This window comes from Pecten maximus, chromosome 3, assembly GCF_902652985.1.
Source record: "Pecten maximus chromosome 3, xPecMax1.1, whole genome shotgun sequence".
Classification (NCBI taxonomy): domain Eukaryota; kingdom Metazoa; phylum Mollusca; class Bivalvia; order Pectinida; family Pectinidae; genus Pecten; species Pecten maximus.
This window is the reverse complement of record NC_047017.1, coordinates 3,381,167-3,405,350: the sequence shown is the minus strand read 5'-3', so window position 1 is coordinate 3,405,350 and position 24,184 is coordinate 3,381,167. Positions and strand designations below refer to the sequence as shown.

The following is a 24,184-nucleotide window of genomic DNA, read 5'->3' as shown; positions in this document are numbered from 1 at the left end:
GTAAAATTTTCCTCTGTAAGGCAGAAAGGCCAATTCTCAAGTATTTTGTAAGATATTACTTTCACTTCTGTTCAAAATATCAGTTTAGACGAGAGTCAAGGTGACTGTCAAAGTCTTAGAATGTTTGGAAAGTAAATAGAGCGGTTTGATTTGTTAAAGAAGACTACTACTGGCAAGACTTGGCTGAGGGTGTAAAGAGTGTCACATTAGAATCGGTTTCGTGACAGTTTGTATAAGTGTATGTGTATTTGTGTATCTCCTCTTCGCTATCACTCTGTCGAAATCGAGTATCATGTGTAGAGAATCTCAGGAGAGAGATTAAAATGCAGTCGAAAAATGAAATGAAAATATTGGTTAAAAAAAAAGATTGAAAGAGAAGAAGAAAAAAATGAAACTCACGAGTTTGATATGTATGGATATTTTCTCCTTCATCATTGGGTAATTTCTAAATACAATCCTCCGGTTCCATTTAGATTCATAGAAATATCACGATTAGGATCTAGTGTCTCCTGTGGTTCCTTTTCATGACTGAAATGATTTAAAATGGGCATATGGATGTTTAAATTGTTTTCCGAACAGATGTCGGACCCTCCTGGATTTGAAGTATCTCTTTCCCGGATCTATGGGAATGAAATACAGCACTTAGCTGTGATATAGAAAATGTTTGGATGACCATTTCTTTGGGAAGTTTCTAAAAAAATTCATTTAAAAAAAAAATAAATAAAAAAGTAAATTCTCGGCTCTTGATATCATGAAAGCATATGTGAAATGTAACTCTACTGCTTGGCATATTTATAAACCAAATTGTTCTCTTTCCTGATAATCTCCGTGAATTGAAACATGGAATGTGTTTCTCCAATACATTAAAGGAAAAAAGACACAGGAATTCGCACCAGGTACCTTGTGTCAGCCTATTTTTAAAGAAATTTCGAAGGTTTTGGTTTTCGTTCTATTATAGGAAAACAGAGAAGCATAAATGTGAAAACTGATGTCGAAATTGTAGAGTAGACCCAGGGATGTTCACAGAACAAAGCTTCATTATTCCATTCAACAGGCAGGCAAATACACAATAATATGTTTAGATGTCCTTAATTGGAAAAATGAACAAATTGTAACATAAACACAATATTTCTCCAACCGCCAATTGAGCAAATTAAAAACAAACATTTGGGGACAAAAAACAAATATAAAAAGTATTTACATTGGACAACTAAATCCCTATAAAAGTTGAGATATCCTTCGAATGCACTTTTTAAACACTGTCAAGTATTAAGACTTGATTCATGTTTAACTTAATCAAGAATTGTTTGACGATAACTACAGACAGGTCTTTGATATAAGGCAGCCTTAACACTGTGAATTGGATTTGAAAAACTGCTTCAGAAAAGAACATTTTTGTAGACGATTGTGTCGACATGTTTACACAACTTAAGAGTTTCTATTATAAGATCATCATCAGCCATAATGGTCAATTCTGCTGTTAATCAATAAGAAATGGACATTACTGTTGCCAATTCTTCCTCTGCAGTTCTGGTACAAGGAGGTATCTCATTCACCCAAAGAAAAAAACTCCCAGACAATAAAGGGGGGACTACTCTGCCATGACAGATCAAAGTGAGTGACCAGTCACCATGGTCAGTTGAGATTTGACCAGTCATATAGGTGAAGCCTAGCTGAAGTTAAGCATGTCTGTATGGTTATGTATGTACCTACAGCAATGCTGTACAATGTTCATAGTCTATCAGGGTAGAATTTGTACAACAAATTAATCATTATATTGGTTTTTAATTCAAATTCAACCTTGCTCATGGGTCAGAATTGTTCTTTTGCTTATGTCAAAGAAAACAAGTTTTTCTTTTTTTGCGTTTATTTCTCGAAAAATGAAGACAAAACTTGTGCTTTTGAAAATTATTTGGAGTTTTTACTATGAAACGTTTTCAAGTGGTCATTTGTAATATAAGGATGAACTGTAATCTTCAAAACTGTAGGTTTTAAAAGCCTTTAGACACCCTATATATAGGAATACAACATGTTGACTTATCAATGAAGGATCGAGTATTCATTGGGAAACTCATGCTTACATCTTTGTCTCGATTGTCTTTTACAAGGTCTAAAGAAAAAATGAACAAGCGAAAGTTGTAAATGTTTATCTGTCTGTATGCAGGAAGAGAGAGTGTTGAATTTCCTGTGTTAGTGGGAACATCATACAGGAAGCATTCGATACCCCTGTTACATACGCTCTGGTTAAGGAAACAAGCTTTACGGAGCAAAAGACAAATAGAAAAAATAACGATAAATTTTATTCCTCGAAAACCGTCAAAACAAGTTGATATTCGTTCTTTTTCTCCTGTGTGGAATCTGTATAGCAGATGTTCAATATAACCTGAAAAATTTGGAAAAAAATATCTGCAGTTTTCACTCGGAAGGAGTGCCCTTCAAATAAGGTCTCACATTTATGATGAATTTGATAGAAAATGATTTATTTCAAAAACATAAAAAAGCACCTTGCATATATTTCAACACTTCTGCTATGTAGGCATACCATTCAATCATAAAGACGACACAACGGTTTGTCTGCTTTAAATCGTGGAGGTGTTTATGGGGATTTGGTATGCATAATAGTTTATAACCTATGTGCCTTTGTGATATCATTAGCTACAAACGTTAGTGATGACCCTTGGGTTAAAGGTCATGAGTGACCAATGACAGGTAGCCATTCGAAAGCTATGTGATTGATCAGCCATTGTTTCCTGTGTCAGATGAATTAACTTAAAAAGAAAGGTCGATTAATTAGATTAATGAGATTGGGCCTAATACACAACCACTTCTTAATCCTAGCCATGCAAATTTGCTTTTCGAAATACATCTTCTCCAAAATGACGATTTTTGTTGTTTATAGAACAGATAAAACTGTTTACACAAATCAGAAATAAACTAATAGAGTTTTTTTCTTAATTTTTTTTTTTTTTTGATGATTCAGCTTAAATATTTTCTAAAATCTAGCATAAACTTTAAACTAATAAGGTGAATTTTTATTGAGTTTGGTTATATTTGAATTTGCTTTGTCACCTAACCTCTACAATGTCAATGGCCATCTTCAGACATTTAAATGGGTTGAACAGCTTATGTCGTCGGGGCTACAGGTGTCTAACCTCCAAGGATAATGTATTTAGGTCATAGTTATAACTCATTAACATTATTGATAGTAGCCTTCAAGCTGGGCACAATGGCCGTAATATTCGTCTTTATATTAAACCTGTAGCACCTTATTGCCTGTATTTGTGTCTCATTTTTCAGTAACCTGGTCTCAGCAGAGTTCATCATTCTGAAGATTTTTTTTTTTTTTTTTTTGTTAGATGAAATACGATAGAAGGGCATTGTCATGTAGTCATCGAAGACTTCTTTTCGGACAGATATCTAGTGATTAAATCGCAGTGCTAGTAAAAGTAATAGCTTTTTCATCTGAAGTATTGAATCACAAAGAAAACAGGACATTTCATCAAAAATATTGAATTTTGAGAAGTAAGCACTTTGTTTAGAGAGTATACAGTTGGGAGGGGGGTCTAGAGGGTATTTAATATTATTGGTGTTCAGAATCTGTAATTACAGTGGCTTTGACAGGCAGGGACTATCTTGTTATACAGATAGCCATTTTGAGAGTGACAGTTATGGGATAAGGGATCATAGCCATTCATACCAAATCACTGTTACATCGATTAGGCTTTTATATACACTTAAATAGCTGTGTACATATTACACAGAATGAGATGTCCAGTTAGCCAACAAAAAACGGACCATGTCCATTTTAAAGAACACATTCTTTCCCACAGATTTTCAAATTGATATAAAGCAGCAATAATATTGCTTGACCATCATTAAAAGTTGTAGGCTGTAGATAGTCTCTTGCCACGAGCCCTTTTTCTAACACATCTTCCCAGAATGCATTACTTCGTAGCGTAAGTTTTGACAATTGCTTGCAAACCACACAGAAGAAAAATACAATTTGGCTAGAATGGGATTTGAACCCAGGACTTTGGAATTCTGAACAGGAATTCAGATCAAATGGCATCTGTCTGTTTGTCTACATCACATGCCTGCCAGTCTGACAGTTTGTCTTGAGAGCTTCTATTACATAGATTTCCATAACCTTTGTCGTAGTCATCAGGTAATTTTCGATTATGTAATTCGTTTTAATATTTTATCAAGCATACTGTTGCTACAGTTTATTTAAGGGAAGGTACATATAGAGAGTTGAAGATGGATATTTAATTTAAACATCAGCTACAGTTTTGGTTTTTGAAAAAAGAATATATATATATCAATTGGTTTTTGAACAATTGACTTATGTATGATACAAGATATCATTTCATCTGATTTAAGACATAGCCAGTGGTACATCAAACAGAAGGCCAAGGGCTACAGTATAAAATTTGAATTCCACGTGTGATGTAACTGTCATAACAACAGCTCTTAATTACTCTGTGGCAAAGCCCTTTGTCTTAATCTTACACTCGTCATTAGCATATATTGAAGAAAATACATCTCTTTTCCTCACACTCGTTTTTAGAAGTGTAGATAAGCCGTAGGTCTCTGTCGTCACAGTAGCGTCAATTTCATTTGATATTAATCGCCCATTCGTCACGACTGGCCTATGACCAGGTCAGCTTGTCCTGAACTGGGCTGGCCGACTCGGTACAAACCCATAAACCATCAAGACTACATGGCAATGATATATAGGTTAGTGAAGTCATTCGTCAGTCCAGTATTTCCGACATTTTTTTTTGTCACTGGTCCCTGTGTTCATTACAGGTGAGGATAGGCGTGGCTCTAAATGGATAGTAATTAATTTGTCATAAATCTTATATATTTTCTGTCATTCTTTTCTTGTCTGGATTTCATCAATATTTCTTTCTCAAATTTTCCTTCTTGACCAATAAATATCGTAAATAAACACTTCAATCTGATCGTGGAATAATATGAAATAAATTTGTACAGATACTAAGAAATATTTCTTCAATTCTTTTCTTTTTTAACTGATATATTTTGCTGTAGTACATAAATTTTTAGACTTCATTTGTTTCTTAAGGTTTATAAGTTGACGAATGTGTTAAATATCAGATAAAAATGCTTAAATCAGCCAGGCTAAATGTGTATTGCATTTTTAGCTTCTGCGATTACAGTTGCATGCTAGCATAATCCATCAAATTGTCTGTGGTGGAAGAAACTTCACTGGAAGACCATTTAGGGACGAAATAATTACTCTATCTGCAATTGTCTTTTTTTGTTCTTTTCAGTTATGTCCCTTTGCTCATTGGCAATAAACTTTTTTTTAACTTTTAATCAATATATTTCCAAACCAACGAGGGGAAGAATCTTACAGGCATACATCATTCCTAAACAAGTTTGAGTCGCACTCACCACGTACATGTGCATAAAATTTGTCTGAGAAATGTTTCGAACTGATCATTTTAAACAGTAACTCGTCATCAGACACATTGATGGAAAATCCTGCCTCTGATTGGCTGGTAGCTAACATTTCATTTTATTGGTAGGTTTATGTTGTATCAATCATCAGAATCTGATTATATGCATTCGGAAATATACTTTGACCATGGGCCCTTGGGCTGAATTGACAGACAGATGCCTTTACTGAAATACAAAATGATGGTCATAGAGGTTGATAAGGTGGCATAATTGAGCTGGTGATAAAAGCCGGTGTCATGAGATAATATATTAAACCTTTGATTCTCCCAAAGATGGCCCCAACGATAAGTCACCTACACTGAATCTCTCCTTCCATTTGATGGAGTAATACTCCATGGGTTACTTTATTATGACTCGTATTGGAGATAGATGTTGCGTATAAAAAACATTTTCAGGCCTTTTATGGGGATAGTGATGCAACAAGGCGAGGTTTACTACATCATAGGGGAGCGCTTTAGACGATTGATGAAAAGAAAACTGTTTGTCATCAATTCCTTCAATTGCACCAAGGAAGGAAAACGGTTTCGAAAGCCGAAAATCAGTTACACCAGTGGCTGGATAATCGGTGATGGCTAAGTAACGATAGCAGCAAGCCTCAAAGGAAAAATCTCACCTACTGTCTTCCAGAGTTTCATGACAAAATGGTTTTAGTGTAGAACATGGAAGATACTTTGACAATCTATCAACAAAAAATGTTCATTGTCCTTTTTCATTTGAAGGATAGATATGTCCCTCATGTTTTTTGTTTTTTTTTCTTGTAAAAAAAATCCTCTTTGTCAACTTTTCATGATTGATGTCTAATTGGGGCATAATTTTTTTTTCCTTCGAGTCAATAGTCTGATATTTTTTTTTATTTATTGTAAGAACAGTATTACAGAAATTTGATATACTGTGAGTAACCACACACATTTTTTTTTTAAACTCTTCGTTTAGAAAGGTTCAGAATGAAATACAAAATTGCTCAACACCATGCTTTGAAGTTATGACAGTCTTAAAATAACTTTGAAATCGACACAGTTTAGAGGTCTAAAAAAAGACAATTTTCAGAATGTCAAAAAGAATTAGAAATGAACAGGATTTTGAAATCTACAAAACAAAATTAGCAAAACAATTAATAGACAATGCTCAGAAGGTCACAAAACAGGGAGAAAAAGGCACAGGTTTAAAGGCATAGCCAATCAGAAGGTCACAAAATAGTGAGCAATAGGCACAGGTTTAAAGGCATAGCCAATCAGAAGGTCACAAAATAGTGACCAATAGGCACAGGTTCAAAAGGCAAAGCCATTCTGAAGGTCACAAAACATTGAGCGAGCAATAGGCACAGGTTCAAAGGCAATTCCAATCGGAAGGTCACAAAACTGAGCAATATGCACAGGTTCAAAGGCAAAGCCTATCAGAAGGTCACAAAACATTGAGCAATAGGCACAGGTTTAAAGGCATAGCCAATCAGATCATAAAACAGTGAGCAATAGGCACAGGTTAAGTGAGTATGGAGATAGGCTTGAAAGTTTAGACTTTTAAGGTCTCTGATAGAATCTGGATTGGACATAAAGTTCATGAAATGCAGGAAACATATGAAATGAACTTGAATTTAAAAAAAAATAAAATTTAAACAGAAGAAAGCGTCAGTAGTCAATTGTAGTAAAAAAAAAATACAGAAGAAAGCTTCAGTAGTCAATTGACTTAAGTTAGGGTCAGTGATCAAAAGTCTGTCCATTTCCTCTGATTTATTGAGGGCTGGTGGAGTGTGAAAGATTGTACGCTACATTTGTCACTGGCTAAGGCAATGGTCACCTGGTCAGCAGATGAATGGACATCCTGACCTACAGAATAAAAAACACTGAAGCACAGCCATTGTTCCTAATGAGATGACCACCATAGGGCTTGACCAGCAATGGGGGGTCACAACCTCAGGAATCAGATGCCCTCAGATGGCCGGACGTGAAAACATGCCTGAGAGCTTTTTTTATGATTTCTGTAGTATTGTATTTAACAGATCACCTTCATTTAAATGACCAGAAAAAAACCGCACAGAATACAATTAAAAGGTTTTCTACTTTGCTTTTATCAATTTAAGATAAAGGTGTAATCTGCAGTACAAAAAACATCTGGTAAAGAGATGATGGTCGCATGTGCTAGTCAGGAAGCTTTTGTTGGCTCCCCCATACAACACTGGTCCCAAACACTTAAATATAGTAGGGAGCTTACACTCTGTGTATTTCTCTCTTTTTTCTTTTTTTTTATATTAAATCTTACTGAAGAATCAAACATTTCAACGGTTTGGTGTCAGATAACTTTTCTACGATGGTTCCTGATGGCTATCTTGTGCCTGCACAAAGGTTTTCTTGCATATATGTATAAATATTTAAATTGATACACTGATACAGTGAGTGATAGCTTCCTATATGGACACATATTGATTTGTCAACTACACCGACCAATCTCCCATAAGGATGCTCCACATTACTACCACCACTACTTGTACTTTTTTTCGACTCCCCTCCCCTCATTTTCTTTTAATGTACAGATGCAGCAGTTTTCTCCTCAAGAATCTGTAAACCTGAAAAAGAATTGATTTTACTACTACTAGGGAACACGGAGTGGTACCTTCAGCAGGCAAATTAGGTTAATTTAGTATAATTGTGTTGGTACTGGATGTTGGCCTGCTTGTCCCGGACCTGCAATCTGCTTGTCAGGATCAGGGTCCCCTTGTAAGCCATTATGGTTACACCATCACGGCTCAACCATGAAGTCATAACTGTTTTGATATACTCAGCCAAGCATGGCTACTTTTTACATTATTGATAAATGGTGGCGCCTGTGAACTTTTAGTGGGAAGCTCAGCAAGGCTTTAGTCATTAAAGTATAAAAACAAATAAGTATGATTGTATACTTGTGGGAGATGCATGGAAGTTGTGAAAAATTCTACGTGGAGATTTTTCATTATTTTTTTCATTTTCGTGGTTTTAAAATTTTTACGAAAATCTCATCTCATGGGGGAAAAAATAAAAGTGATACTGATGCTGTATATGTCCTAGTAAGGGTTTTAAAGACAGGAATCCTACATCAGATTTAAAATGGTTGCTTTTCTCTCCTGCACACACTTGCATACTCCATAGTAAAATGCCACAGTCGTGTACTCGATTGCATGTATATACAATCTTTATTGATGTCCCGGCACAAAGGGATTCGCATTATAAATAACAGTGAAGTTTGAAACTTTTAAACAAGCGTTGCTTGTCATCTTGTCCTCGGAGCTAAACATATTGTTTGGATAAAATTTCATGAATGGGCAATTTCATAAGCCAACAGTCAATGCCAAATATGCTTAAATCAGATGTCTCAATCTAATGGTTTAGTTGTTGAGTTGGAAAGGGCGAGATGTGGGGTATACCGCTTGTTACGGAGTATAAAGAGGCTGTTAAAAGAGCATTTCCGTCCAATATCACTACCATTAAACTGCCCATAAATACTGATTCCTTCATGGTTGGCGTATCTTCTATCTACTTTTGGATCTGTCTGTCCTTATATGGGCGCTCACCAATACAAAAAGTTGATAAACTGAGAGTTAACCCAGACAATAGTCAGAACGACTTCTCACATGAAAAAAATTCGCGTTTTGTTTGACAAATATTTTTATAAGGAACTTCAAATCTTTTGATGACTAGATGCATTTTTTATTTTTAAAGTTGAATAATCTTGTTTTGACAAACCATTTTCAAATTACTTTAAACTAGGACAGGTGTGATCGTGCATGGATGACAATTGATTGTCTCTTAAAGATACATGGTACTGTTCAGACAACAGACGGTTTGTCCCAACACTAAATGCGTTTTGTTCTTTTACGCTTTAGCACCCAAGAAACGAATGTAATAGCTGGGACATAGGTCCATTAACATTTTCACCAAATTGAAATACGAGAAAAAAATGGCTCAGTGGTGATCACAGTGTTACAATAGGACTCTTCCGATATTAAAAAAAATGGTATACACATCGGCTCGGGATGCATTAGACTTAAATTTGCAATTTTGTACAAATGAAAATAGAATCGGACATGAATCGTGCAGGATAGAGTTACAATGTTTGGTTACTCATTGATAATTCAAGCTCAAAGGATCAATAGAATTCAAGGTCATCTATTTGTCATGACTTATAGGGGGAGACTAGTTGTATCTAAACCATATTAAAACTCCTGAAACAAATGTTTTTATGTCGGTGATAATTATTTTTTAAATTTGGTTCAAAAGCCAAGAAATCTTTTCTTGGGCTAAAATTTCTTGATTCTGTCAATTTGACCCTGTGACCTTCAGGTAAATACCAGTTTTAATCTTATTATTAAAATTAGTTTCATAAATGTATCCTTGACAATTAAAACAGAAAATAAATATTCTAATCTCCAAGTGTCCTTTTCACCTCGATGATTATGTTGTGATAGGCTTGTAGCTTTGCAGCTGAAATGAATGTACAAAAACAGGGAAAAGGATTTGTGTGTTTTTGAGAGCACTGGAAGATTTTGTCGCACCTGACTTTAATAAGGGTGGTCATAAGCACCTGTTGGCCCAGTTGACCAGTGTATTTTGATCTGACCAGTCAGCCTTTGTCTGGACACTTGGAGTCAAGTGGTGGTCACTATAAGTGATTGTTGATAACGATGTTTGAGGTCATGTTCCGAGGTGAACTGTTAACCAGACACCAGTTTAATTTGTCTCTCGTTGTGGTCAAGTTTTAGAATGTTAAAAACATGAAAGAATTTTGTAGAACTGGATGTAAAATAAGAATTGAGTATGTTAATACATGGTTGTTGGGTAATCGTAGCAATAGCAGTGTTATTTAGTATAGGAAAAAGGAAATATGGGCAATGCAAATTTCCTTAGTCGGCTTGCATAGCATAAAATTTACATCTATGTAATTGAATTCAAAAAATATATAATTAGGAGAAGATAGAAAATTAAAGAAGAAAGAAAATGGCTTGAATAGAATTGTGAATAATGTAGGATTGTTCTTAGATTTACAGGAAACCGGGAATAATGGAGTCATTCTCTTTAATTAGGCAAAATGGGGAAAGGGATTGGAAGCCCTGAATTAGAAAACCAAATAGGATTAAGGTAGTAATTGAAACATAACCCTGGAGGGCCATTTGAAGTAACACTGGCAATCGGCTAGAATCCTCGGGTGAAGCTCCCTAAATCATAGCACCCACGGGGGTCGTTGGATTCCAAAATATAGAATAGATAAAAACATTAAACAGATCCAATTATTTTAAAGAAGTTAACTCAGTTTTTACTGTCTACAATTTGATTATGTCTTCATGACAACAACTCCACGGACTTTCTCTAAACATTGATTTTTTTTTACTGGAAAACTTTTCATAACTTTGTACACTGTTTGGCGTGTTTACTGATGGTGTCCTCTTGAGCTGGACGGCTTCATGCCTGGCATGGTTTCTTAACAAGATTTTACTTCTGAAGGGTATTTAGCATTGGGCTTTTTCTTTGTTTTATGTCTTCCTTGTTTTCTTCTTTGTCCCTTGCCGTCCTTTTTTTGTCCACCTGTCATTTGGCATTTTCATTTAAAGACTCACTCGGTCCTCTTTTTCAAATTGTCTTCAGCTTAAATATTCCCCAATGCATGATTCTGCAACCAAATATGTGAAAATATTTCAACCTACTGAGATGAAATTTTAAACAATTTTATTGCCCTAGTTTTCAAAACTTGCAGAAGATACAAATTTTTTGGACTTACAATAATTATCTTTTAAAAAAAAAAAAAAAAAAAAGAGCTGACATTTGAATTTGAATTTATTGTCTCTGGTTACACTGGTGTGTAACATCAGGGGCTGCTAGGGAGTTCTTCATTTGAAGAAAAAAAATGACAGCTTCTTTCGCTGAGCTAAGATAGACAAATGAGACCTAGTTTTCAACTGGTGAGAACAAGACCTCCTGGAAAGACACAACCAAGTACATGCATGACTTTGAAATTTTAACATTTGCTCTTGAAAGTGGCTATTTTCTATTGATTTTATGTAATTCCTTCATTCTTTTCAAGATGTATGGATCCTATTGAGCCATAAAATTTCAGCCTGTCCTTGTGCTTTGAGTGATCAGTATGGCAGGGAGCTTCCTGCAGTCTTGCACAAGCTTGCAGTTTTACCCTACAGTAGAGCCTTGCTATTTCTACATGAATGATTACCTGTCCATCACTACGAAGCGCCGCAATCCCTGCGCATCGTCCCCGCTACTCAAAACTCAGGCTTCCAAACCTTACAGAGATCATGATTGAAGGTAGCAATTCGCCGAAATGGAGCTTGGTTTAAGGAGTGTCATCTCCTGGCAAATCAGATCTAGCCATTCACACCAGCATCATACCAATGCTGGAACTAATACTGGGCTGACTTGGGGTTAAGCCAACTTCTGTGTTTCAAAGATCTTAAATTTTGTTTTCGTACAATTAGATCTAATGCCCCTTCGTTTTTATTCCTGGTTAAGTAGGATGCTTTATTTTGCCAAAGTTCAATTTATTTTTTCTTTTAATCGAAAACTTACCGTCAAGATAACTGCATATGTATTGCAATCAATAAATGGATGAAATTTATCAACGCGTTTTTTTTTTTATAGCGTTCCGAATCTTTTTTTCAATTATGCCATCATTATCCATACTAGTAATTACAAAACATTTATCTTCAGATGGAAAATGGAACTACGTTAATTTTACACTGCTGTATATTGTGGTGACTATTTTTTATTTCGTTATAAATTCTGGAACATTGGAGTTGAAATTTCGCTCTCGTTTATTGTTGTTACTTGCGTACATTATTTAACACATTTTGAATTGGTGAGATATCTGGGCTGATGGGTATAAACTAGCCTAATTTATATTAATAAAAAAAAATTAAATCCTGCTGTTGAAATTTGTCAGCTTGGTATTAGACAAAAGCAGAATTTCTTGGGTGGAACAACGGGGTTTGGGAAACAAAAATTACAAAAGAAATTCAATTACAGTTCATTGAAATTGGACGGGAAAAAGATCTGTTAATTTTCTCAAATTTTCTGCTCTGGAATGGACAATATTCTAAACAGTTGTATGTACACCAATTAAGGTTTTTGCTGCAGAACTTTTGGAGGAAAATTTGCTTTGTACATTGATGGTCTGCATTGTTTTTTTAAACAAATTTGATAATGGAAAACCAAAGTCCTTTTAGGGCAATTTGATGAGATGAACTTTGGTGTTATGTCGGACATTAAAAATACATTTAGACAAGTCAGCTGACCAGAATCACGATAAAATATTAATAAAATTCCATTAAAATCTTTAATTTTTCCACATCCCAAATCCACTAAGCATTTGTTTGCCAAGAGGTATGCGTATGTTGCGGATGAAGGCAGTTTTACAGTGGACAGGCTAAAAAATTACACCTCTAAGTTTATTCTCAACAAGAAGTGATTAGATTTTAGAACACAAAAACCAGATTGACATTTTACCCACATACTACCTGTCTGCAGTGAAAGCCACGAGTATATCTACGGTGTCTAGAAAAATATTACATATCGTCTTTCCTGTACTGTTACAAAGCTATTGAAATCTGGTTTTATTAACCCTGTCAGGAATATTGAATTATAATTCAATTTTGACTTTTTAAACAATTCTGGCCTACCACACATGATGGCTGTACTGATCGGGGTATTAGCTATTAAGTGGGTTTGGTGGCTAGAAGGTAAGGAGACCGACTGACTGACCAACGGCTATTTAACACAAATATGGAACAATGAGCTCCTCGACACTAATTCACATGGAAATCACAAAAAATACCTGTACAGTTTATGTGTAGTGGCCAAGCTTCCAGCTGACCACAGAGAAGGCCTAATTGTATGGGGCTTATTTTTTTACCCGTATCAGATTGAATAGAGTAGTATATTGACGGTCAAGAGGTGAGGACACAGGTGACCAGAGGTGACCACATTTACTGTGGACAGTGGTCAAATGCCATTGGCTGGGGCACTTGAGGTCTGGGAAAAGATATGATATTGTACATTTTTCCCATGTCCAGTTTCTATAGAATTTTGAGCCTTGTCATTTACTGGTCAATTCTGGTCAATTCCGGCCAGCAAATATCCTTTTACATTTTCATATAAATCATTTATTGCCTTGAAATATAAAGATGAAAAATTCAGTGTTGTGGTTTTAAAAGTTTTCACACAACAAAACTAGTTGTTAAGTATAAAAAGACTTTGAGTGGGAAAAAAGCTATTAAAAAGAATTTTGTCATGAGTTTGTTCCGAGTTTTAAAAAAGGAACCGAAACCAATAAAATAAAGTGACCAAAATAAAACATCTTTGACAGAGTCTGTGATTTGACTTTGAAAAACTAGTTGCTGGGTGTTGTAGCACAGATACAGAGCAATGGACTTTGCAGCAGAATATTTTATGGCCGTGATTCTATCAAACTCTCTTTCCTCTACCAAATCTACATCTGCAAAGAACCAGGGGCAAAATCAATTTCTGAAAATTTCATTTCACAGGTTTTTTTCCAAGTTGCATGATTTGAAGTATTTTGTTTGTAACTTTCAGTTCAATCCACTTGTATAGTAAGGACGTTTATTTGTTAAGCAAAATTCGGAAAAGCAATTCAATCTCCTTAGAGCCGTGCGATAACAACCTCTTACACTCATTTCTTCTTAATTTTTCATTATGTTCGATTCTTTCCAAACTGCAAAATTGGCTCAACAGCCTGCTGCGGTGGTCACCTATAGGTAGAGTGGAGGTTATTGATTATGCGACGATGGTGCTTTTCAAACTAAGGAAGTACCAATGGCAGAAAAGGTGGTATGCCTGACACATAGGATTACATTAAAAAAGATTTGGTTTTCAAATGCACCGAAGTCTATGGAGACTGCCCTGCAGCAGAATCCCGGTATTGATCTCCAAATTTAGTTTCTCTAACAATGCCTCAAGGATTCACACACCAGAATAAACCTAGGGCTTTCTTGCAGGTTCTTCTGCAACCAAATAGTGTAACGAGGGATTCTTCACCTTTTTTTTTTTTATTTTAATATTTTTTACGATTGCTTGCAAGCTTCTTTTGGATTCAAATCCATGCAACACCGTGATAGATCAGCCTATATCTTTTAAATTAAGATGTTTCCATTTTACAAGCATATACATCAATTCCCGTGCTGGGAGCTGATGATGAAAAAAAAATTAACTGTTGATGCAAATTTTGCTGCGGAATTAAAAGAGGATGTACCATCCGGATTATGTTCGGATCACAAGACCTCCAAGTAGAATCAAGAGAGACACAATTTAGGCTGAAGCCCTTTCTGAGGGGTATTGTGTATGGCATACTAGTCGACAGAAATATTTGAATACTCATTTACATGTGTACCTTTCATTAATTTCATTACACTTTCAAAGAATTTATCCCTTTTTTCAGAATCTTTTTCTGAGTGAAATATACTTTTGTTTTCGACAAATTAAATTTGTTATATGAAGACATTTTGTCCCTCTCCAATGTTAAAGTAATCTACAAGCAGAAAGACTCTTATACTTTAACATGTACATGTACCTGTAATTTGAACATTTCAAAACTTAATTCATTTAAGATTTTAAAATTAGTTCTTAAAATGTGCAAAGATTTTAAATGCCTTGGTGCACTATGTGTTATGTGGCTATCTGAATACAAAATCTGAGAATATTTTAACATTTGAAAAGTTTGAGTTGAAAGAGTTTTTCAATCTGGAATGAAATTAGAAAATCAGGTATTTTGATCAGAGTTATTTCATTAGTTGACTGAATGTGATCGGTTTTATAGAATGTATCACTATTCTAAATATGATATGGTACTGTTCCATAACTTTGACATTTCTCTTGTCAATCACTAATGTGCATTTGCATGGAAATTTATTTTAAATCGGAGGTTTGATTTTGAAAAAGCTTGGATAGAAAGGATATTGCGAAGTCTAGTTTAATTTTAGATTAGATTTAATTGTTCCAAAAGATGTAAACATTCTGAAGAATATTCATGGTTTTTGTCAAGATGGGAGAGGAAAATGTGAAAAAAAGGTAGTCATAAAAATGTTGATTGTCCAGTTAATGCCTCATAATGGCTTAACCCAAATATCCTGAAAAGTTTTTATTACAAATAGTGAATAATGTCCACTGGCACTTGTTAATGGCTGAATATGCATGAATACAATCTAAAATTTTTACAAAAATTTTTTTTTGAAATACTGATTAATTTTTGAGTTTGAGGAATTCCTTTTTGCGTAGCATCATGCAGTTAATGAAAAGTAGCAGTAAGTTTAGGTAAACGCATCTAGGTAATATATAATGAATAGTCATAGGGATTAAAATTCAGAGTATAAATATTTGCTGGATGTTCAATGTTGTGCTATCTTTAATGACTGAGTAAATTAAAATTAAATTCCACCACAAATATCACTAATAATACAGTATATCGGGCAGTAGCTTGCACTGACAGACATGTAACTGGGCCTTAATATAGCACTCTAGCATACACAAGAGTTGGACGCTGGCCATCCCTGACCTGGTGTTTATATTTGGCTAAATGATTGCTGTGCAGTATATTGACCTGGCATGACAGACAAACACTGGTATAATCTAACATAAACGTTGACCAATCAATACAAACACACAGCTGACCCAGATCCTGTCCAGACAGCCCGCTAAACAGACAATTAAGTGCTTATCATCAATTAACTGCTCTGTAGCCAGATTGGTACTGGTTATACATATTGGGTTTTTCGGAGACTTGTTGGACATGCTGTCAGGACAGTTTGTCACACCCTAGTCATGCGTTAAAGGTCAATAAGCGTGGCAGTAAGTGCCAAAATAGATGTCCACGGTTGGGTTGTGTAAAGCCTGTATGCACTGGCACTCTGTATTAGGGGAGAAATAAAACAATGGCTGTAAACTGAGAATTGAATCTAGGACCGTCACTGGCTTTCGACCTAGTCCTGTTCGTTGCACATCTTACATTAAAGAATGATGTAGAGTATATGCATTGTATGATGTAGTGTAAACATACTATGTATATACAGATATCTAGTCATTTAGCCTAGGTTGGTTCGAGAATTAATCTATATATGTATGGCCACCGTGGTCAAGTCTCACCTGGTCAGCCCAGACATACAGGCTAACCTGTGGTGGGGTTATAGGAGGTCAGCACTGACCTCAAGTGACACGAAATGACCTCTCCCTGACACTCGCTGCCCTTAATGGTCAAGCTGGACAATAGCCCCTATAGTTAAGGGCCTTTCAGATTTACATGAGAAACTTTTTTCCCTAGATGACGATCAGATCAGTTAAAAAAAACAAGCCTTTGAATACATTAGTGTAGTGGTATGCCTGTTGATCCGGGCTTGGCCTGGCACGGCCGGTCAAGCTTTGGGAAATAATTAGCACGACAATAAGTCAGAAATGACCACCTCTGACTGGCTGAAATCTCCAATGTCCAGCCACCCGTGTGCGCTGGACTGTCCACTCAGATGACCGCCAGGGATCAGTGAATAGGCATTATTATTAAAATTATCCCAATAATGATTTGTCGTTTTGCATATATCAAGTGACCAAAAAAAACATCTAGATACTGGCTTGTTTCTCCATTATGACCTCAAAAGCTCTCCATGTCAGGAACAAATCTGTGCAGCTCAACCTGGCTCTTGTGCGGTTGTCGTCTCCAATGTTCTGGGATCGTAATATTCCACACTGTTACGTGTAACCAAGCATGTGATTCTTACGATTATTTGAAGATATTCTATTCACACTGTCGCTATGATATTCTATATGTAAATGAGGAATTACAAAACAATAGTAAGTACACCTGTTTTATACTCCAGGGGTCACAATAATTAAGGTATTTATTTATCATAATTTTAATATTAGTTGTAGAAAATCAATTGAGAGTGATTTTGTTTAAATTTTTCGAAAACTGAAATTGTTCATTCAGGGTCTTTATACATTTATATGCCTACATACAGTTCATTGCCAAAACATTAAAACAAAAGGAATTTTGCCGTAACAGATATGACATCATTTTTATTTTTCAATTCATTAGTGTAATAACTTGGCTCATTTTTACTAAATTAATTAATTTGATTTAAAGCTATTACACGTCCATTGTTTTCATGCAGAATTTCAAATTAGGAATGGATGCTGTCGTTCTTCATTCCCGAATTCTTTACTAATCAACAGTGTAAAATCTGTTCATTTAACGTAAAGTGGCAATGTTTTGAAATGTATCCATTTCTGTGGTTTCATTTCATTTGGGGCTTTTAATGGGTTTTTTTTTTGTGTGAAAGTATGGCTCGTAAGTCTATAGGGACAGTTCATCGTTATTGTGTGCTTTTTCCATTGTATTTCAACTCCAGAAAATTGTCCTCAGTTTACAATTACACACACTGTATTTCCTGGTTCATTTACCATTTGTTGGAATTAAATTGCTATGTCCCCAGTCGTTGCTATTTGTCCCTCATCTGAACATCAGCACATCTGACCATTGACCTATATCAAGTCACATGACCACATCACAGCGAGAGATAAATCCCATCATCCCACTGACAAAAAAATTACTCGTAGATGGGTAGAGTTCTACGTTGTATCATTTTTTTTTTATAACTCAGACATATGCTACCAAAATTCATTGTATCGTATTTCGTCCAGCCTGTATTAAATGATTGATTGACGCAGCTTTGAATATTAACAGCCGACTTCACTTGAATCGTTGATATCTATACGGGAGATGTTATTAGAGGTGTCTCAGTAGAAATCAGTGTATTAAATACATCACGTAAATATCAGTAGCTAGTTTGATGGATGTCAGACCGAATCCTTGTCTTTATTTATACGTTCTAGTGTGTTGGGAATTCTTCCCATTTTTTACGATCCCAACATTTATCCAAACCAGCGTATCGTAACTTTTTTATTGTTTATTTTTTTTTATTTTGATAATTCATTGAGCAGCAGGTCTGTTGTGAGGCGGCCCATACACATTTTTCGATAACGTTCAATAACCTCGGTAGAAAAGCCTGTTTGATTTCCATGTGTGCATGGGATATCTTACAGTAAATGTTCAATAACATCTAATATTCAGTACATTCATTTCTAATTGGACTATAAAATAAAGATTCAATGACTAACACTGTATCGGTTGATTTGTAAAATATTTTACATCAGGTTAAGATAGTTGATCAGGTTAAGATAGTTAATGAGGTTAAGATAGTTGATCAGGTTAAGATAGTTGATTAGGTTTGTGTTGGGTTAAGAAAGTGAATCAGCTTTGTGTTGAATTAAAACAGTTAATCAAGTTTGTGTTGGGGTAATGAAGTTTTAGTTAATCAGGTTTGTGTTAAGACAGTTAAACAGGTTTGTGTTGAGTTAAGATAGTTAATCAGGTTTGTGTTAAGTTAAGACAGTTAATTAGGTTTATGTTGAGTTAAGACGGTTAATCAGGTTTGTGTTGAGTTAAGACAATTAATTAGGTTTGTGTTAAGACAATTAATCCAGGGGTGACCCGATTCCTGATCAAAAACAATTTCAAATTTATTTTTAAGTTGTGATGTTTATAGAGACCTAGTGATCTTGTTTTGTCTGTCTGATGTGTAAGCATATCTGAAGTTCCAACATTGTTAGTAATTTTACCGAAGGCTCTTGCAGGGAAAATAAAATATACAACTTACATCCAAAATTTGAATGTTTAAAGGAATGAAATTTTATATCCTCAGAAATGGTGTTACTTGAAGTCTATTACCGGCAGAATGGGACTGTATATACCGCAATGACACTGTGCATTTGTTTACAGGAGTTTTACGTGGCTTTAATTGTGCTGAAACATTTGACCTTGCCAATAGGATTATAAACTGAACCCATTTCTCACTCACTTCAACCAGTGAGTCCGTGTGTGCAAAAAATAACCCTCATTAATCCTATGCTGGAGCAGTTTCTGCAGCAGAAAAATCCACCTTCTTCTCGCAGATATCTTCACACCAACCGAGAGCGCCCCGATAACAAATATTAATATGGGTACATTGAAGCAAGCTCTTCCTTCTTGGCACTTGTATACCAGGGTTAGGTCAGCGAGGTTGGGCGCATTTGGTTGGAAACCATGTCATCACTTGGAAGCTCACTTTGATTATGCAGATAATGCTAGGCTAATGGGCCCCTCCTTGAAGGGGCCGGCTTACAAAGCTATCATGCTTTAGGCCATTCACCGGCCCTGTATCACACTAATTAAAATCTAAATTGAAGGATTTCTAATCATTAAAGATTGCAAGAATATTGATTTTATTGGGATACAGTTGGTCGTGATTTTCTGCTCATTTGTGGCAAAGGTAATCGGGTATGAAAGTGTTAGAAGGGTAGATTAGTGACTGGCATGATGTTGGCAGCTATTTGAAGGTCATGCATTTTCAATAAGACAAATTGGATGGGAAAAGAGGAAATCTAGTCTGTCCTTCATTGATTTTGCCAGCAATCAGGATATGAACTTATTTTGTTTTGAAATTAAATTAATATTGAATTGACCAAAAATATTTCTTTCTCATCAACTTTTTTTGATTTTCATATAATTTTCATTAAAGAAAAAACTTTTTAAAAAAAATTTAAATTTTTATTTTTAACAAGATTATATCTTCAAAAAACATTTACATATACACATTATTTGAATAAATTCACGAAAAATCAAAAGATCATTTTGGAAATGTATTTAATAAGTCTTAAGAGAAGCTAATGTAGCAGAACTATATTTAAAACCCTGTCCTAAAGACAGGTTATTATAAGCCACTAACTGAAATAAATAAAGTTATGTTACAAAATGTCCAGTAAAGGTTCAGGCCGTTTTCCTCTTTAATATCCTTTGTTTGAGACCAGAAGATTATCTATTATCTTCAGCATCTGGAGACTGGTACTTATGAATCTTACGATACTGGAGAGCTCCTCTGAATGGTTTGACCGTAATCGTAAGAATGGACCCTAAACATGCCACTCTTGCATAAATACATTGACATCAGCAAGTACATTGCACGATCCTGGGAATTCAACGTTTTCCTACCAAACTAGGCCTTCCTAGTTTATGTGGAAATTGAATGCACATATTCGAAATTAATCCCCGTTTTTTTAAACGTATCTTTTAAAGACGGTGATAAATTCCAAATTATTTTTGCTTGTGGCCTTTGTGGGAAATTTCCAGCAAGATATTGTATCAATTTATAAAGCAATTTGCTCCGAAATCGTAAATTACGAATAGAAACTTAACAAACTACAGACCCATATTTAAACACCACTAAAGCTAGTGGGGAGTGATTTAGACGATTCATTAACATAGGAAGCACACGTTGGGGGATTTCTTGTATTGTAATCATTGGCAAACTAACGTTAGACAATAGCGGCGAGGCATGCAATACGATGCAGGATGCACTAACTTTGCAGAAATAAATTGAAGGAAAAACCGGCCTCGGTTCTGACCCTGCTCCTATCCTGATTGTACAGTTTCGTTTTGAGGGAAAGAATTAAAATATCAAATGATGTTTTATTTTCAGAGGTAGGCTATATTCCTAGAACGGTTAAAAGGGTTTATGTCGGTCTTTGATCAATACTCTAAGACAGTTTGGCTGAAGCAGACCTGCCACCTCATTCTTTAGTTGGATTTTTTTTTTTTTCCCCCGTTTATGAAAGAGAAAAAGAACGGACTGCTGAATAGGTTTTATCTAAAATCATTGAAAGATTCAAAATGCTCTTTTTTTCTGTTTTGTCGACCTCAAATGTATTTGAAATATTGGGAAAAAATGTGTAAAAATTAAAAGCAATAATTGAATCGGGATTGTATGAAGTGATGTTTAAATCATTTACAGCCGCGACTGCGATTTCAAACAAATTAACACTTCAAAAAGACGTCAGAAATCATCTAAAAACTTAATTTATTCATTGTCATGAAGGAGCGGATTGATTTTGATTGATAACTGGAAAGATTCATTCGCTAAAACATTCCTGATTCGGTAGTCTGGATGCTTCAGTTAGCTGAACAGAGGTCTGACGTAGCATTTAATATTTCAATTTCTAGCTGAATAAGAATGATATCCTCAATAGTAGGCATCTCAATGATTCCAGACGCGACGTAAAATAATTCATCCTGATAAATTTTCTAGATTTGATATCGGTTGTGGAATTGAAATAGTTAGTCTCAAGACATCTGGTTGACATCGATGTTCACATGCTTCTTGGGAATTCTGTGTAATTGATATGCTGTTGATTTCTATTTTTTTCTTTAACCACAAACTGATTTCAAGTGGAGCAATCTATCGAATTGGTAGCATTTTGATTTTGATGGGGAGATGCTAACATCAGCCTGGATGATGCTGTATTTTCATTTTCAGAAAATCTTTTTCATCCAAATACACATGTATGCATGAATATACATTTCGTTTAATTTTAGTTTTCATTAGTTTGTGGAGTAATTCTTTCATTTTAAACCAGAATTTTTTTTAAAAACGATAAAAAATTTGTTTAGGATTCAAATGCACTCAGGTATTTTGTGTAACGGTTTGATGATGTTTTACGTTTTTCGTTACAGTGGAACAAGAAAATGACCTGTTGCTTTGTGGGGAGTGTCAGACCAGCTTTCCCTTACAAGATATCCTCAAATTCATACGCCACAAGGTCAACAAGTGCAGTAAGAAAATTGTTGACGTGTTGGATTCGCCAGAGTATGAGGACGGTAGCCACTCAGACTCGGAGCAACACTGCGGAAGCATTAGCTCGAAAAGGACTAGCATCTCCGCCCCTATCTCTCTCAAAGAGGCCATCGAAAACAACAAATCACCACGCTCCTCTATTGACTCGCTCGGCTCTCTGAAGGATGTCAGAATCAAAGAGGAGAATGGTCACAGCCCCATGGAAGAGGACAAGCTCTTCGAACAAAAGTTATCCCGGTCACCACTCAAGCCCCGCAAGGTTGTGGATGCAGAGTCGAACACGACAAATACAGGTAGGTGATGAATCGCTTTAATTCACATCTGTTCCTACTGTTGTTGATTGGAACCAATCCATACCAACAACCAAAAAAAAAGGCGAATCGTATTTCTGCATTGAAAGTAATCCATTTCCTTGTCAACAAAAAACAGACAATGCATAGATCTACATTGAGAGCAGAAGACAAGTTTCAGGAATTCGTTTTTGTTCCGTTTCTGACTAAAGCTGCCCAGAATGGGTTCAAGGGAGTTTTTTCTGTAAAAATTTGGTCATTTGTATGGGAAACACTGCAGATTACTTTTATGCAGATCTGAAAACGACTCGTCTAGGTAACAGAATTCAGTCACTTCAACACATCAGCTTTTGTTTTTGTTTTCCTGTGTTTAAACATTTGTTTAGGAAATGAACTGTTCAGATCATGAAAGTCAAAGAAAAATTTGAAAATGGACTTGGTAGATGTCTGAAATGATCAGAAAAATCAGCCTTTTAGAGAATATCAAAAGATAAAATGAAACTGGGCTCAGTAGAGTTGTTGAAAAGTTTATTTGAAAAACTCTATCTTCAAGCGAATATGTCATAAAGCTAGCTTTTTCGAACCCACAACAGATTGTTCCTAGATTGTAGAGTTGTGCGATGATGATGCATGTATATTAGTAGCGCTGGAAAAGGGCTGCCATGCTGTCATCTAGTTGTGTTCAATGTCTGTGAGCTGAAGTAATTTCAGCTGAAATAAAATTGAACTTAATCATTCACAACAACAAGTTTTAAAGTTCAAAACTATTCCTGACGAGTGTACCGGGGCACTATTGACAATTGTCTAGCAATATGGCGCGATCACTTTTGTAAAGTGTAGGCTAATTGAAAGGCTCCCAAAAAACATCAATTTGTAATTTTTCCTGGTAAAAGTTCAGGCATCTGCCATCGTTTCATTACCTGTGATGAGTTACCTAAATATGTAATTAAATGATTTGCCATTTTAAACAACGATGAGAGAGTGAGGTATGAATGATATTAGAAAAAGGCTTGGGACAGCCGAAGTCGGACTTTATGATTGGCAGGCTGTAATGCCAAGGTAAGTGTTTCCAGCAGGTAAGTGGGAGCATTTATTTATAGTGACTTTTCATCATCCCAAAGGAATTTTCAATATCGGTAAAAGGTTATAGACAACCATATGCTATATCAGAGAATAGGAGAATATATTGTTAACTAGGAGTTTAAAAGTGAACTGTCCGAATCGGAGAATTTTCTATAAACCCTACTCCTGCCTGTTGGAGCTGGTGGCGAAACTTCTTAATCAAATAGGTCAAAAATGTAATTATTTAGAGGTTTCTAGCTGAAGATCTGATAAAAAAAGGGTTGTCGGACTATTCAGAGTTCAGTTTGGGTAGAGTCTGTCTGATGTAAAAACAATGGATTATTGAAATTATTCACAATCAGAATTATAAACATTACCGTGTGTGAATGAAAAATATACATATACTTAAAAAAGTAATTACTACAATGAGAATTCTGTTAGGGCTTGACGAAAGTCTCCAGATCATTTCACCAATGAAACATTACAGAGGAATTATTTATACCCTAAAGACAGCCGTCGGTACATCATGATAGGCACCGTTCACATTTCTGGTGGATTTGCCGATCTAGAGATGTAGTGCATCCTATCGCGCGGAGATTCTTAGCGTGTCCCATGTCATGTAAGACCTGTGAAATTATCACTCAATATT

The 24,184-nt window shown here is 35.4% G+C and overlaps 1 protein-coding gene across 1 annotated transcript in view; it reads left to right on the top strand.

Annotated features, from left to right (window-relative positions):
* The window catches only part of LOC117322970 (B-cell lymphoma/leukemia 11A-like), a 108,666-nt gene that overhangs the window by 24,501 nt on the left and 59,981 nt on the right, over window positions 1-24,184 (top strand). The window contains 1 exon segment of the mRNA XM_033877940.1: window positions 22,063-22,476. Within this exon segment, the coding sequence (XP_033733831.1) occupies window positions 22,063-22,476 (414 nt within the window).